The sequence below is a fragment of the Syzygium oleosum genome, unplaced genomic scaffold (genome assembly GCF_021117445.2).
Source record: "Syzygium oleosum isolate NSW1041296 unplaced genomic scaffold, Sole_v2.1 Sole_v2.02, whole genome shotgun sequence".
Taxonomy (NCBI): Eukaryota; Viridiplantae; Streptophyta; class Magnoliopsida; order Myrtales; family Myrtaceae; genus Syzygium; species Syzygium oleosum.
Genome location: NW_026607486.1, coordinates 23,294,445 through 23,310,810, shown reverse-complemented (window position 1 = coordinate 23,310,810; position 16,366 = coordinate 23,294,445). Strand labels below are relative to the sequence as shown.

General features: G+C 42.0%; 3 protein-coding genes across 4 annotated transcripts; all 3 read right to left on the bottom strand.

The window, feature by feature from the left end:
* Positions 1-776: 776 nt before the first annotated feature.
* LOC115663277 (phenylacetaldehyde reductase-like) lies at positions 777-3,896 on the bottom strand. The gene is made up of 6 exons (XM_030585293.2): positions 3,563-3,896; positions 2,923-3,092; positions 2,510-2,701; positions 1,841-2,003; positions 1,173-1,359; positions 777-1,089 (listed from the first exon to the last, which is right to left on the bottom strand). The coding sequence occupies exons 1-6, from the start codon at positions 3,879-3,881 to the stop codon at positions 945-947; spliced, it is 1,176 nt and encodes a 391-aa protein (XP_030441153.2). The 5' UTR covers positions 3,882-3,896; the 3' UTR covers positions 777-944.
* A 414-nt stretch (positions 3,897-4,310) lies between these two features.
* LOC130137385 (phenylacetaldehyde reductase-like) lies at positions 4,311-6,832 on the bottom strand. The gene is made up of 6 exons (XM_056308365.1): positions 6,586-6,832; positions 5,971-6,143; positions 5,687-5,877; positions 5,430-5,593; positions 4,990-5,176; positions 4,311-4,851 (listed from the first exon to the last, which is right to left on the bottom strand). The coding sequence occupies exons 1-6, from the start codon at positions 6,704-6,706 to the stop codon at positions 4,707-4,709; spliced, it is 981 nt and encodes a 326-aa protein (XP_056164340.1). The 5' UTR covers positions 6,707-6,832; the 3' UTR covers positions 4,311-4,706.
* Positions 6,833-11,076: 4,244 nt separating this feature from the next.
* LOC115666101 (phenylacetaldehyde reductase-like) lies at positions 11,077-15,230 on the bottom strand. 2 transcript variants are annotated; one of them, XM_030587895.2, is made up of 6 exons: positions 13,798-15,180; positions 13,094-13,263; positions 12,714-12,905; positions 12,030-12,192; positions 11,553-11,739; positions 11,077-11,431 (listed from the first exon to the last, which is right to left on the bottom strand). In XM_030587895.2, the coding sequence occupies exons 1-6, from the start codon at positions 13,913-13,915 to the stop codon at positions 11,287-11,289; spliced, it is 975 nt and encodes a 324-aa protein (XP_030443755.1). In that variant the 5' UTR covers positions 13,916-15,180; the 3' UTR covers positions 11,077-11,286. The 2 variants fall into 2 exon arrangements, with proteins under 2 accessions (XP_030443755.1, XP_056164338.1); XM_056308363.1 differs by having other exon boundaries at positions 11,300-11,431; positions 11,516-11,739; positions 13,798-15,230.
* Positions 15,231-16,366: the final 1,136 nt, after the last annotated feature.

The following is a 16,366-nucleotide window of genomic DNA, read 5'->3' as shown; positions in this document are numbered from 1 at the left end:
CGGTAGAGGCGCAACACTTGGGACGCTAATCTAGACACAATCAATTGTCAATTTACGTTCGAATGTAAAAGGTAAGTATTGAACTTCTGTCTCGATTTCAATATACACATGGATCCTGTCTAGGGTTCTATATTCCGCTGCGTTATAACCGTTGATGAACCCTTCGGTTGAAGCTATGGATGGGGTAATGCATATGGAGTTATACAAAGGCTTATCAGACCCATTACATATGCAAACGAAATGAGATGGCAGCTCAAATGCTTTCATCAGAAGTGAAGAATTGATTGTTTGGTAACCCATATTACGGCCGAAGACATAAAGTGCACACTCAATGATCAGGTACCGCAAGTTTGGATGCAATTTGGTCGTGTAAAGCTCTCTTGCATCAGGATGGCAGTCGCAGCCAGTATGCATTGTCTACTAACAATCCGGCTTATATTCTTAAGGTTTTGTTAAGCTAAGAAACACTGTTCAATGCTGTGTTATTTCAGAGTATCATGAGTCACAACTATTTTGGTAATATAAGTTATGGGCAGAATCAGCCTTTGATATTCATATCCAAGTTATAGCGAACCCTTCAATTTTCCAATTTGCTTTACATATAATGGCAGTCAAGTACGTTGGCCAGAAAGGAGCCTTCTTGGATTAACCGCTAGGTCGAATCATTAACTCAAATTATCTCACAAGTTTTCAACATTGCTTACAAAGTCTAAAAGATTATTTCTGATGTACTCCATGCTGAGTCGTTTCGGCAGGCAAATTACACAAAGAAAGTAAACAATAATTACTTCAAGATTAGCTGGGAAAAACTGGGAAAGTTATCTGTGAAAGTAATGATACATTCTTCATAATAATTGTATTATTGAGGAACTAAAAAGCTGAGGACAGACCACACAGGTCCACAAGTCATTATTAGCTTGTGATATGCTGTTTTGAGCAACGGCCTAGACAGAGATGAATCCCTTCTCCTTGAGGCATTCGACGGTATCTCTCAGACTCACCTCCAATGGAGTGAAGTTGACACCCAGAGCTTCTGCCTTCTTTCTTGATACCTCATACTTCGACGAGAAAGGCTTCTCATCTTCGCATCTGCACAAAACAACCGTGATCTCTTGGATGCCCAGTAGTTTGACAGAAGATAAGTTAAGAATTAAGGAAGAATGATAACTTACTTCTCGGGGAGGTGCAATGTGGGGTAGAGATTGCGCAATATCTGTAGAGCATCATGACAGTGTACGACTTCTCCTACTATGCAATATCTTCCGCCAGCTGAAGGATTTTCAAAAGCTAGAATATGTGCAAGTGCCACATCTCTGACATCGACAAATCTATAGCATGTATTTGAAAATGTTCGAGCTCCTGCAGGATAAGCCTCAATTACACCCATGCAAATGTCGAGACAACTTTATACTGGATGCTTCTGCCAGTAGTTTAAAACTATGTCCCATGTGGAAATCTACCAGAACTGATTATAATAGTGTGCTGTGCAGCCAATTAAGCAGACGCTTCACATCATAAGCCAGATTCAGTAAATAGAATGTAAGGGCCTCAGGACCTCATGTTGCCAAATTCAGTTTACAAGCAAAGAAGGATAGCTATTCCACGGGCTAATGGAGAAATACACCTTGGGACACATGTGGCCATAACTAATAAGTATGATTGAGGGCATACAACTTCACTGATATCGTCTTCAATCAGAAAGATAGTTCTATCGTAACTCCTTGAGGTTATCTTGTGGGTAATGAGAACAAGTAAGCACCAATGTTTGACGGAGTCACTCTGAAATAAAATGGCAAAGATCTAATAACAAACATAATTTATGGCCAGATGATAATGATACCATTAGTGAAGTTCAGTATTGTCTCCACGGTGAAATTAACAGTGGGCTGCAAGAAAGGGCCGATCACATATCCCGGGTTTATCGTGACAAGGTCAATTCCATTCTCTTTGGCAAATTCCCAAGCCGCCTTCTCTGCTAAGGTTTTTGAAAGCATATACCAGAGCTGAAGATTGATAAATCAAAGTTAGATTGTTAGAATCTTTAGCCTCATTCAACACATATAATAATCATCGACATGTTCAACCCAAAAAAAAAATAACCATTGACGTGACAGGGACTTCATTCGATGTCATCTAAGCCATTCGGAGATTACCAATTAAAGGAAACGAAAGATAAGTAATTCTCCTCCGGGAATCGAAGTATATAGAAACTGTTATCTTCAACAAGCATATGTAGCATCTACCATTGTGCCAGACTAAATTGTAAGAGTAACCCAAACAACTGTCAGCGATGAGACTGGCATTCCTTGGTTCGGGCATCCGTAAAAAGTGTCTAGTGAAAGCTATGTAATTTAAGAGAGAAATGTTCCCTGATGTCCCAACTCCTCTCAGGATCAGCATTTTACCAGTTTCACCGTGTAACAGGAACTTTGAATGTAATTCTAACAGTAAAATTTCACAGGTGAAAGAAATGGACAGCAATATTGTCAGGAAATTTTGATACACGAACCTTGGATTTCTCGCAAAATTCTGGATCTGAATACCAAGTCTCATCAACGATAACGCCCGAAGTCAGAGTTTTTGCACTGAATGCAACTGCAGCCATAGAGGACGTCACAACCACTCTCTTGATAGAAGAGGCTTTGGCGCACGATCTTAGAACATTAAGGGTGCCTTTTAGGGCAGGATCGATTATTTCAGCCTGAGTTATGCAATAGAAGAAATCATTTAGAAAATTCTCATAAAAAGTATCAGAAAAACGAAACTAAACTCATCGTGGCAGAAGAAACGCAAACCCCCTTCCACACGGAATGGAATCGTTTGTCCGTGATCTATCTACTTATTAAGGAAAGCAAGGACAATGTTGGAATTTAAACACATAACAAATCATGAAAGATGATTGGCATGGCAAGATTGAAGCACCTGGGGGTCAGCAGCTGAGAGCAGAACAGGGGATGCAGTGTGAAAAACACATTCGCATCCATCGACTACGGAGTCAAAAGACCCTTCTTCCAGCAATTCCGCTTTGACTAAATGCAGCCTCTCCTTAGCCCCCTCGAGTGCCAGAAGGTGTCCTGTCTTCTTTGGGTCGGCTGTTGCACACGCACAAGAATAAGAAATCTCTGTTCAACTGATTGAAATTCAAAAACTTGCAAGCACCCTCACTGACACATTAGTAGCATCTATAGTCAGAAAGGCATAGGTGGAACAAGAAGAGTTTCCTCGATTCACTTATGCAAAACCGACACGAGAATTATAGTAAATCAAGAATCCGGAATCTAAACGATGATTTAAGCGTGCCGCTCCTCCAACAAAGTCGAACAGGATGCAAAAAGATTTGAACTTTCTTGGGCAGATATATAGATTAGAGGGCAATCTACAACACAACACTAACGAAGCTACCAAAATTCTTCTTTCTCTCAGAGAAAAGCAATAACATGATGGTTTCACACTAACAAAAGGTTTCGACACAACTTCATGCGAGTTATCAAATTTCAACAGCTTGACAATGCCCAAGAAGGCTAAAAGAGCAGAGAGTAAAGAAAGGGAACTTTTTTTTTACATGGGTCTCGGACTGTGGCTCGAACAGTGTAGCCACGGTGGAGCAAGAGCTTGATCAGCCAAGAAGCTATGTAGCCCGACCCTCCGGTCACGCCCACTACCTTCTCTGCACTGCTCATCTTCTCTGGTTCTTGGCACCAGAACCAGTGGAGTTCGCACGCACTGGTCTCGTCTCCGTGTGGTCCGGTGAGAGTGAACAAATAATGGAGACTCGGAGGTGGAGCAGATAGACTTATAAAAACCAAATATTGGTCACGATCCAAACCCATTTTTGTCGCGTTTGACTGACGACAGATGGCTTCTTGCAACTCGTAAGCCATTACGCATGCGACATTACTGTACCGATCGAGTCGACCCCCTTTCTGAATGATAATTTACACTTCCGTTTGGACTTTTCTTTGAAAAGTTCAGATTTTTCCATTTCTTTGAGCCCAAAGGTTCGCATTGCTTTCCAATATCCTGGGGGCGCGCCCTCAAGTTCAAGAGGAACTCTTGCAACTCCTCATAAGCAGCTTTATTTTAAGCTTTGAGATGTCAATTTGGAATTTTCTTTTATATTTTCAGTCAACAGAAAAAAAAATCAAGTGGTTGTACTTATTTAATTCTTGATTTGGGATAAATCATATTTGAACCCTTAATTTATGCTTCTCTTATTTTGTAATCGGATCCTCAAACTTTTTCTCGGATATATTGAGCTCTTTAACTCGCTCGATTTTTCCATAAAATCCTTCCAATGTCAGTACATTCAATTATCCCGATATTGTTATTGAATATAAACAAAATTCGCGTACAATCACCACGCCACCGCGGTCATTGGACCGCTTCTAGACATATTACTTCACCCTAACTCAAGAGAACTTTTACCGCTGCAGATGAGCTAAGACAATAGAACTCAAAGGATAGACATTCAGCGTTGCATCATCTTTCAAGTTTAGAGATGCAAAGCTCTATTCAACAAGTGTACGAGACACCATACATGGCCCAACGACGGTAACTAGAAGAAAAATACAATACATTATGTGAAACCTTTCGAGTATGACTATGCGGTCAGCGTCGTTGATCGAGAAAAGCTCAAACAGAGAGGCTCCGCCTTCGCCCTTGAGGTTCCCGACGGTGTCGTTTAGGCCGACCTCCAAAGGAAAAGCTCAGAAAGAGAGGAAACCTTTCTCCTTGAGGCTTTCGACAGTGTCTCTTAGGCTAACTTCCAGAGGTGTGAAATTCACGCCCAAACCTTCTACTTTTTCCCTTGATATCTTATGAGTTGGCACAGTAGGCTTGTCGTCTTCACATCTGTGTTCAAAATGCATGATTCGTGCAGCATCGGCTAACGTTAGTGTATATGCTCGACAAAAGACCACTTCTCGACTTGCTCATAAGAAAAAAAAGTTACGATTTAATCTACGGACTAAAACAAAAATGGGACCTTACATTTCTGGGAGGTGCAATGTGGGATAAAGATGGCGCAAGATCTTCGAGGCCTTGTGACGGTGCATTATTCCTCCAACTACACAATATCTGCCGCTGGCTGAAGGGTTTTCAAGAGCTTGAATATGTGCTTGTGCAACATCTCGGACATCAACAAATCCGTAGGACGCATTGGGATATTCTTCAGTTCCTACATCAAACATGCCTCGATTATTCCCACTGCAGACACCATTTTTTAAAGGAAAATGAATTTCCTCGTGCGACTGTGTTTCTTCTTGCACATGGAAATGGATTACATGTGATTATGCAATTATGACGTTGAATGAATTCTCCACTGGTCAATTTCAGAACCTAAAGAGATGCCAAATGCTGACATGATGTGTGGAAGAATGAACCATTCCATGGAATATAGTACATGTGACCTAGAAACCATTAAGTAATACCATTGACAAAGTTCAATATCAATTCCACTGAGAGATTGGCAGTAGGCTGCAAAAGATGGCCAATCACATGTCCTGGGTTCATCATGACCAGATCGATCCTCTTCTCTTTTGCAAATTCCCAAGCAGCCTTCTCCGCCAAGGTTTTGGAGAGCACATACCAAAGCCGAAAATAGCAGAGCCACAACATTGCGATGAACGAGATCATGAACAACGGACCAAGCAAAAGAGGCTAACAATATCAAGAAAAGTATCTTACCTTTGATTGCTCACAGAAAACCGGATCAGAGAACCATGTTTCATCAACTACCACATCAGAGGTCAGAGGTTTTCCATTGTACACTACTGAAGCCATGGAGGAGGTCACGACCACTCGCTTGATAGAAGGGACTTTTGCACATGATTTGAGAACATTTAAGGTGCCTCTGACTGCTGGATCCACTATTTCAGCCTGCAATATGAAGGAGATCATCAGTACGATTTCACCGAATCGCCCAAGAAGCATCTGCAGTGCAAAGTGAAATGAACTGAAATATGCAGACACCTGGGGATCGGAAGCTGAGAAAACCACAGGTGATGCTGTATGAAAAACAGCTCTGCACCCATCGACTATCGAGTCAAAGGAACCGTCTTCGAGCAATTCTGCTTTAAACAAATGGAGTCTCTCCTTGGCCCCTTCAAGTGCCAGAAGATGTTGCGTCTTCCGTGGATCACCTGCTTATATGCACATATACGAATGCAGAATTAGATTTGATAGATCACAATCTAAGTCCCTTCTGATAGAATGACATCAGATTATTGAATCATGACACATGCTTTGTACTTGATCTGGACTGGAGGTGCAATATATCCTTTACTATATAAACCAGGATTAAGATGTAATGGATTCAAATATGGCAAGGGTTTAACTCTTTAGGTAGTGAACTCCGGAACATGTTATATCGCCAGCGGCTCCAAAAGCACACAGACAAAAAAGTATATGCACTGACGCACTTCCAAGTACATACATGCATATGCGAGTGAACCCAAAAGGTAAGAGATGATTACAAAAGCGCACTTCCTGATAAAAGCGGAATTTGGTACGAAGTCCTTGCATCAGAATGATTAAACTAAAACAAAAAAATTGTCAAGAACAAAACTCGAAGATAAAACTATGAACTTACTGGTGAGCGCACAGTCGCTTTGACTGTATAGCTACTCTGAAGCAACAACTTGATGAGCCAGGATGCTACGTAACCGGCCCCTCCAGTTACACAAACCACCTTCTCCGTTGTGCTCATTTTCCCTCTCTTCCCCTGCTATCCTTGGAGCTGAATCTTCTTCTCCTGTGCCTTCAGATGGTATATACCGATTGCAATCTACATATATATAAGGTAAAAAATCATCTTGGATTGCTTTTAGATAGTATTCAACTTGAATCACATGTCTGACAGACTTAAATCCTTCAATCAGAGAAGATAGATGGAGAAACTTTGAACGAACACCTACTCTTGACCACAAGTGTTGGGCACTGGCCAAACTATTTGATCACTTGTGTCATGCCTGACTCAAAGGCAACTTACTTTTCTGAATTGGCGACGGCTCAAAGAAATGTCTTGCGATGCCGCGACTCTAGGAAATATTCGTTTCGATATAGCCCATGTAACTTTCCATTAATTGCGTGTAAACTATTGTGGGTCGGAGTCGCATATTCAAACTAAAGACTGAATTTGCCTCTTCATGAGACTTAAGGGGTATTTACTGGATTTCCAAATAGTCGAGCTCCGTGCTCGTGCCTGGATTATCAATATTAATGCATATCATAATAAGTCTATCTAATCTTTGTTTAGTATTTTATCCATCATGGCCAAGGATGTGTAAAGTAGTTTATTACTCGAATCTATCCTTCAGTTGTAACGTAACTGAGGGTGACTTCCGTTATCTTTTCCTTGGTGGTGTATTTCTGAAAGATTTGGTAACTACTGTAATAAAAAAGCCGAACTCTACTCTTCGTTCCTGTACTTACACAGTTCTTCGAATCGTTTACTTTTTCTTATCACGTCCTTCTACTTATCCAATTTTTTTAATCAAGTCCCACCAACACCAAATTTGAGAAAATCTAGCTGGCGCGGCCATTGGACAATGCCATTGTGTGACATGGATAAAATTTTTTCCATGTTACACCACATCTATATTGGCTAAATTTTATCAATGTCACACTACGACGTTATCTACATTGGCTAAATCTTTCCAAACACGTTCATAGTAGGCATCTACATGTTCATCTCAGCTGCATTATGCTTTGGTGCCGTTCGAGGGTCGTGTAACGCCATGGAATTCTGCCCTTGCTCTTCAATTAGAAAGATGGATGCGGAAACTTTGAATGGCCACCCTATTCCACCACTTGTTCTTCGATTAGATTTGGCAACTCGCCCGTCAATTCGTTAGTAACTTAGAAACAATATAATGATTTTACCACACTCACATCCAATAGTAAATTTTGGGGAAAAGTGTTAGAAAAGTCCTAAACCTTTTGCATTGGTGCTAATTTAATCCTAAATCTTTTTTTGGTGCCAATTGAGTCATAAACCTTTTGTTTTTGTGCCAATTTAGTCATTCCGGCTAATTTTGACCGGATTTTGCTGACGTGGATAACTTTTAATAATATTTTAATATTTTTTGAATTTTTATTTCTTTATTTCTTTTTCTTTTCCTCCCCTCCCTCTTCCTTCGGTCAGTCGTCGGACCGGCAATTGGCCAGGGGCAAGAAGACCTCGCCGGCCTCTGGCGAGCCACATCGGCCACTGGAGAGACTCGCCCTCACCAGCGACGACGAAGGGGAACCTTGCCATGGCTGAGCGAGGGTTGACCTCGCCAGATCCGGTGAGGTCGTGCCTCGCCCAGCCGCCGGCAAGGCTCGCCCGACCCTCACCAGAGACCACGAGGGTGAAGGTCGCGGCCTCTAGCGAGGGCCGGGCGAGCCTTGACCTCGCCAGATCCGGCGAGATCGGGCCTCGCTCAACCATCGGCGAGGCTCGCTTGGCCCTCGCCAGAGGTCGCGGCCTTTGGCGAAGGCCGGGCGAGGCCCGACCTCGCCGGATCTAGCGAGGTCAAGCCTCGCTCAGCCATGGCAAGGCTCGCCTTTGCCGTCACTGCGGTGTGGCTCGCCTGCCTCTGGTCGATCGCCAATTCGGCGACCGGCTGAAGGAAGAGGGAGGGGAGGAAAAGAAAAAGAAAAGAAATAAAGAAATACAAATTCAAAAAAATATTAAAATATTAGTAAAAGTTATCCACGTCAGCTCTTGTGGCTGACTGGTGGGCGTCCACGTCAGCAAAATCCGACCGAAATTAGCCGGAAGGACTAAATTGGCGCAAAAACAAAAGGTTTAGGAACTAATTGTCACAAAAAAAATGTTTAAGACTAAATTGGCACCAATGTCAATGGTATAGGCCTAGCTTTTTTGATATTTTTCTCGTAAATTTTGAAATAACGAATTTATCATTTTCAAATCTCGCATCCAATAGTAAAATTACAAGATTGCTAATAACGGGAAATCTTAGATTGATCATACATCAATTCAAGGTTCTACAGTACACATAATATACGCAAAAGGCTCCGACATTTTTATCAAACATCTTTGAGAGTTGTGACCGACTCGTCTCTTGGCCGAGTTGGAAGTTCAAATTACTATTCTCCATGTTAGATTTGGATTCCATTAGTAGTTAAAAGTTGTTAAATTTTATAAAATTATTTTACAGCTCCCTAAACTTTACAGTGTTCTCCGTCAGTCAAGGTTCGCAGCATTTTTCATCGTTACTAATTTTCTCTGAGATGACCATCTTTTCATTCTATTGCCGTTCTTTTTTTGTTCTTTGCCAAAGTTTCAATATAATTGATAGTTCCGGGCTAGTAAAACGTTATGGGTAAGCATAACATATAAGAGAAACGAACATATGTGTTCGAATTATATGCACCATACAATTTCGATTCTGCAGATCACCAAATGCCGTCGCCGTTCGTCTTGGTAGCCATGTCATTCTGAAAGGTGGGCTCACAGGGCAACAGTTTGGCATCAGGACATTGCATTTCCTCTTGTACAGATGATTGGAAATTGAGCATTGTCCTTTCAAGTCGCTCGATCTTTTGGTTTTAAATCCTTTGCACTGAATTCAATCTACATAAATCAACGGTAGAATGACAATGTTCCTTTCTTGTGAAGTTGAAATAAAGCGAGGACTCACCATGGACGTGCAATGTTGGACAAAGCTTGTGCAAGGTCTTCAAACCGTCGTGAGCGTATAGGAGTTATCCTACTATGCAGTACCCGGCACTAGTTGAAGGGTGTTCAAGAGCTCGAATATGCGCATGTGCAACATCTCCGACATCGACAGATCCTCAACGCATATTAGGAAATGTAACAGCTCCTGCATCGTATAAGCCTTGATTAAAATGAAAAGGAAAGAATTAAAAAAAAGGTGGTGGGGGTTGGGGAAATTTGACAGGAGGAGGAGGAGACTAACACACACCCAACTTCTAATTTTCTCCCGTTTGGCTCATCACGTTCGTCAGGATCGGGTTTCAGGCAACTGTCCATCTGAACGAGAACGTTGACAATTAGGTCCGCAGAACAAAAATGTTAAACATCGTAATGAATGGTGGACGACTACAGATGGAGGGGGGAGTCTCACCAGGCGGCGTTTGATTTTGGTGCAGTTGAATCCGAGAGGAAGTCGGATTCGGACTCTGAAGGAGTCAAAACTAACAGGCGAGGCTTATGGACATTAGTGAAAATGACTCGGACGACCCACATGCTATGCACCACACATCGTGCGTCATCATCAGTCATTGTTAGAGATCATAGATTTTTATTTTGTTTTTTGTTTTCTCAGTCCCAATCAAATGTAAAGTTTGTATATTTATTCAAAGGTGGAAGGGCTCAAAATATCAGTCCTGATTTGTTTGTTGTCTTCTCGATTTTATGCATTAGAAGTTGATCTGCCTTAAACATGAACATCAAATTTTGTTTTGGTCAGAAGGAAATTCTACAAATCTGAAAAATAAATCAACTTGGTATAGCATGTAGAGACTCTCTCGTTCCGCAAGAACGGATTTGTCATAACATTGTAGCACAATCAGCGCCCAATCACCGAAACTCGCATAATTTTTAAAGCCAGAAGAAGAGCTATTCCCAGAAGCCCAAAAGGGATAGAGATGGAAAGTATCAATATATGGACTATCCCAAGAGGGCCAATCACATGTCAGTGCCTTTAAAAATTAAATTTGACCATCGTGCACCACGCAAGAAACTAAAGTGCAGCTTTACTGTGATGGATTATGGCGGAGCACCAACAGGAAATTAGTGTGGAGATTAGTGGCCCTATTATTAGTCATTCATCATTTGACCCGTAGTAGGAGTAGATTAATGAAAAGCCTTTCAAACAGAACATGGGAATGATCGACATCTCACCTTCCCAGTGATTCTTTTGGCTTTTTGTCGAACCATGAATGGTTCTTAGGATTCCCCATCATCCATGTTAGAGGTTGCCTTTTCTGTCCCAGAACAAACACAGGGCATAGCTTCACCTCAACTCACATACAAAACGTCAGGTTGTTAGAAGTAGTCGGACATGAAGCTAGAAATAGAAATCACTGGCAAAAGCAGAAAATTGCTTCAACAAACAACGTTCATCATCAACTTTCAAGTTTAGAGTCTGCAAACTTACACTGAGCAAGTGACTATAAGACATCATGCATGCTTCGATGGAGTCTAATAAGAGGGAAGCATTAAATTTTACTGGAAGCTTATTATGACTATAAGTTCATGGAAACTGTATATATGCTGGTGAAGTATAGGGTTTTCCTTGTCGCTTGTCAGGAAGCTCAGACACAGAGGAAGCCTTTCTCCTTGAGGCTTTCCACAGTGTCTCTTAGGCTGACCTCCAAAGGAATGAACTTCACACCCAGACCTTCAATCTGTTGCCTTGACACCCGAGGAGCCAACTCGAATGGTTCGTCATTTTCACATCTGCGTTAACAATGAATCATGCACCATTAATAATGTTGATGTGCAGTAGATAGGACTTCTTCTAGGGATGCTCATAAAATGTACCTCTCTCTTTAGACATTGAAGAAATATGAGGGCTTACTTTTCAGGGATGTGCAGTGTAGGATAAAAGTTGTGCAGGATCTTCAAAACGCCATGACAATGAATAGCTTCTCCAACCATACAATATCTGCTGCAAGCTGAAGGATTTTCAAGAGCTAGAATATGTGCATGTGCCACATCTCTGACATCAACAAATTTGTAAGAGATGTTGGGAAATGTTCGAGCTCCTGCATTGTATAAGCCTCAAATTGTAGTCAAAGTGCACTTTGGTAGTCACAACACAACAGCAAAGTGCACTTTGGTAGGAAAATGAGTTTCCATGTGCAGTTGGGTCTCTATCTCACAGAGAAAATTTGGTGAAAAGTCCTCAATCATTTGCATACAAATGAACCGTCAATATCAGGCAACAAATGAGAACCACAATGCTGACACAAGGCTAATGGTATGTGTTGAAAGATATTTCCATTCATGGAAAACAACATGGTAGACATGTCAAGCATTAAATTTTAAGTAATACCATTGACGAGGTTCAGTATCATCTCCACAGAGAGATTGACGGTAGGCTGCAAGAGAGGGCCAATCACATGTCCAGGGTTTATCACGACCAGGTCCATCCTATTCTCTCTTGCAAAATCCCAAGCTGCCTTCTCCGCTAAGGTTTTAGATAGCACATACCAAAGCTGAAAATAATTAAACCAAAGTTAGGCGATGAGAGAGCTCGCACCGCTGATGGATGTGATTGACATCAACATGACTCTGAATTTGCTCTGCCTTGTTTGACATTTCGAAGTCAATGGATAAGAAGGACTAGACAAGTAATTCTTCAAAAGGGGTCCATCCCATAAATCTAATGGTCATATAGAGGTATTCTGTGAGGCGAGGCACTCAACTAGTATCTACAATGGCCAAATATGGGCAAACAAACGGACATGCTTGAAGGTTGAGGAATTAATCAGATAGGTCGATGAAAAACCATTACGGCAAGGAAGACGATGCGTCTTGACTGCTGGGCCACTAATATTAAGCCAGGACTGAACATGTTCAGCCTCAGTATTCGATTAAATTAACATGAATTATGCTCCAATACCAGTCAAAATCAAATCTATTGAAAATTTTTCATTGGAAAAATTCATCCAGTTGGTGGGGCATCACAGACCAAGCAAAAGAGATCCGACTGTCATAAGCCAGCTTACTTACACACCTTTGATTCCTTACAGAATGCCGGATCTGAGAACCATGTCTCATCAACTACCACATCAGAGGTCAGAGGCTTCCCATTGCAGACAACCGCAGCCATGGAGGACGTCAAAACCACTCTCTTGATAGAAGGGACCTTTGCACATGATCTGAGAACATTTAGGGTACCTTTAACTGCAGGATCGACTATGTCAGCCTGCAATGTGTAAGGAAAGGAATCTGATTAGAACGGTTTTGTCTTATCATCCAAGAAATGTTAGATCATGTGCCGTCTGATGAACTGCACCAGAAGACCAGGGAAAAAGAACTGGAATTTGAAAAATGTGACACTTCACATTTAACAAATACAGAAAATCATGACGTACAACTGCAATATACCGATACCTCAGGCTTGGAAGCTGAGAAAAAAACCGGTGATGCTGTATGAAAAACAGCTTCACACCCGTCAACAATTGAGTCAAAAGACCCTTCTTCCTGCAATTCTCCTTTGAATATATAGAGTCTCTCCTTAGCCCCTTCAAGTTCCAGAAGGTGCTGTGTCTTCTTTGGATCATCTGTTTATGCGTTCAAGAAAGGAGAACTTGATTTAATAGATTAAAACTCTGGGAGCTTTCAGTCACATAACATGAAATGTTGTCAATAGATAAGAAGACCACAAATATAAATTTATAATGTACGCCACGCATTGGATCTTGCTATAGAGGTAGCATATGATTGTGTATTAAACCAAACTTGAATAGTTAAGCAAATGGAATCAGATATTACAAGAGCTTCATGTCTTTAGCTAGTGACTCTGGATGCTATTGTATCGTATGTACCCTGAAGCATAAGGTATATATACAGGCATGCACACACACTTACAAACAATTACACATGTATAGATGAGTTAATTGCAAAGGTAAGATATATTATAAGAGAATAGTTTTCATCATAACTGAGTAACAGATTTTAGTAGAACTTCCGTATTATCTAGAATGTTTCAAGCTTCAACTAAGAAAGAGTAAACCATTCTACTACTAAAATGGACAAACCAAAGATTAAAAATCCAATTTGTGAACAATGGAGTGCGAACAAAGATAAAAACTTACTGGGATTGCGTACAGTTGCTTTGACCGTGTATCCACGCTGAAGCAAAAACTTGACAAGCCAGGAGGCAATGTAACCGGCCGCTCCGGTTACACACACCACCTTCTCTGCTGCACTCATCTCTGCTCCTCTCCTCCTTGGAACTGGGGATGAGAGGGTTACTGAGTGCAATACATTTATAAGTGGGAATTCTCTTTTATTACGTTCAGGAGATATTCAACCTCTGCACTTTGTCAAGATCATTTATTTGACCGGCTTGAGGCATGGACTTTCACTCGTTGTTTAAATTTGTTTCCAGAAAAAGTTGAATGGTACAATGACCACCTAGTCTTCTTGACCATAAGGGATAGTTTACTAATTAGATATAGATCGTCAAGGCAAGTCTCTTTCATGGAGTGGCTTTTATCTCTAGAACAACGGAAAAGATGAGCGGTACGATTGTTTATAAAGAAAAAGTGAGCTATGAGAAGAGGGCTAAGATGAAAGAAACGTCTTCTGCAGATTATAAGAAATTCAGTTCATTCGGATTACAACGTTTCTTTATGGCCTAGCAAAAATTTAAAGTAACTAGGAAGCCCCTCGCTACTCCAGCAAAAACTAGGAGAAAACTTAAAATTCCATACAAAGCATTGTAATAGTAATGCGGTTCAACGTGAAATCACCAGAGAATAAATAAAAACAAGAGATTTACGTGATTTGGCTTAAGTGTTGGTACCTAGTTCATGGAGAGAGAGCCAGCATCATATAATACACTAATCAATAGAAAAATTGAAGAGCTATAACACCAACATGCTCGAGTGTTTACCAATCCTAATTTTGTTGGAACCAAAAGGATACAAAAATTCTGAAGGTTTTGGTAAGAGGAGCACACAAATACCCAAAGGAGAGAGTACTCTATTCAAAATGCCCTTTGCGTAGGCTTACACGGAGAACACACCTTTCTATACAAGCTTCACAATACAAGCCTTTTCTCTCTAAGCTTAACTCTACAAGCTTATCTTTTCTCTCTCTTCATGAAACTCTACTTAGCGTACACATATATAACGGCTACCCCCACAATTACTGCCAAAGAAGAATCAAACCAAGACTTGGTGTTTGCTTCACTGTAGTCTACACACTAAGAGGAGTCCAACTTTGAGTCAGGTCATTCAATGAAGTCGGTTTAAGAAGCAAGTTCCAATTGGAACACTTCTTGTCTTCAATATGCAAGCTGGACATTTTCCTGTCAAAACTTTACTACCTCTACTCCAACGTGGAAATATTACCGACTTCAACACTGAAGCATTTCCCATGTTCTACAATACAGGCTCTTGAGAACTATACCAAAATCAATTCTATTATTTCTAACAAATTTACACCCAAAACCACTATGTTTAGCCTCATGTAATTGCTCGATAAAACAAATCATTGACAATTACCTCACATTTTGAACACGATTTCAATTGGAAGTAAGATACTCTTTGATGTTGTTCGTGGGCGACAAATAAGGGCCCGTTTGGTAACGTGCCAAACAGTGAAAATTTCTGTTCTTTTGTTCCCAGAAATAGTTTGGGAACAGAAATGCGTTTGGTAAACTTTTTGTTCCCGGGCACATTTTTGCAAATATTTGTGCCGAGAAACAGTTTTGGAAGAGAAACAAGAAGTAAAAAAAAGTTGCTTCTTGTTTCTCGGCACAATTTTGAGAATCAATTTTTTTTTCTTTTTCTTTTCTTCTTTTTATGTTGCTCTTCTTGGGTTGTGGCCGGTCGCCGTCTCGGCACAATTTTTAGAATCGGTTTTTTTTCTTCTTTTTATGTTGCTCTTCTTGGGTTGTGGCCGGTCGCGGCGACCAGCCACGCCCCAGGGCCGGCGAGGGCGTCACGGCCCTCGCCGGCCGCCGGCGGAGGCGAGGGTCCCCCTGCCGGTGAGGGCGAGGGTTGGACCCTCGCCGCGCCGGCGAGGCGGCTCGCCGTCGGTCATGGCGAGGTCGGCCTTGCCCGGATCTGGCGAGGCCGAGCCTCGCCGTCGCGACCCACGGCGAAGCCGACCTCGCCATGGGTCACGACGGCCTCGCCCAGATCCGGCGAGGCCGAGCCTCGCCGTCGCGACCCACGGCGAAGCCGACCTCGCCGTGGGTCGCGACGGCGAGGCTCGGCCTCGCCCGACCGGGACGGCGAGCCGCCTCGCCCGATCCGGGCGAGGCCGACCTCGCCATGACCGACGGCGAGCCTCCTCGCCCTCGCCGGCAAGGGGGACCCTCGCCTCCGCGGCGACCGGCGAGGGCCGTTACGCCCTCGCCGGCCCTGGGCTGTGGCCGGCCGCCGGTCGCCGGCGACCGGCCATGGCCTGGGTAGAAAGAAAAAAAAAATAAACAATTCAAAATATTATTAATAAAAAGAAATTTGTTTGTACTTACCAAACGCATTTTTGTTCTTTTCTATTCTAGGAATAGAAATTTTGGACAGTTTACCAAATGCTTTCAAATGCACAGAAATTGTTTCCGGGCACAGAATAAAAAAAAATCATTTCTATTCAGAAATAGTTCCCGGGCACAGAATGGTTGTCATGCGCACCCTAAGAATCCCTCTTTCG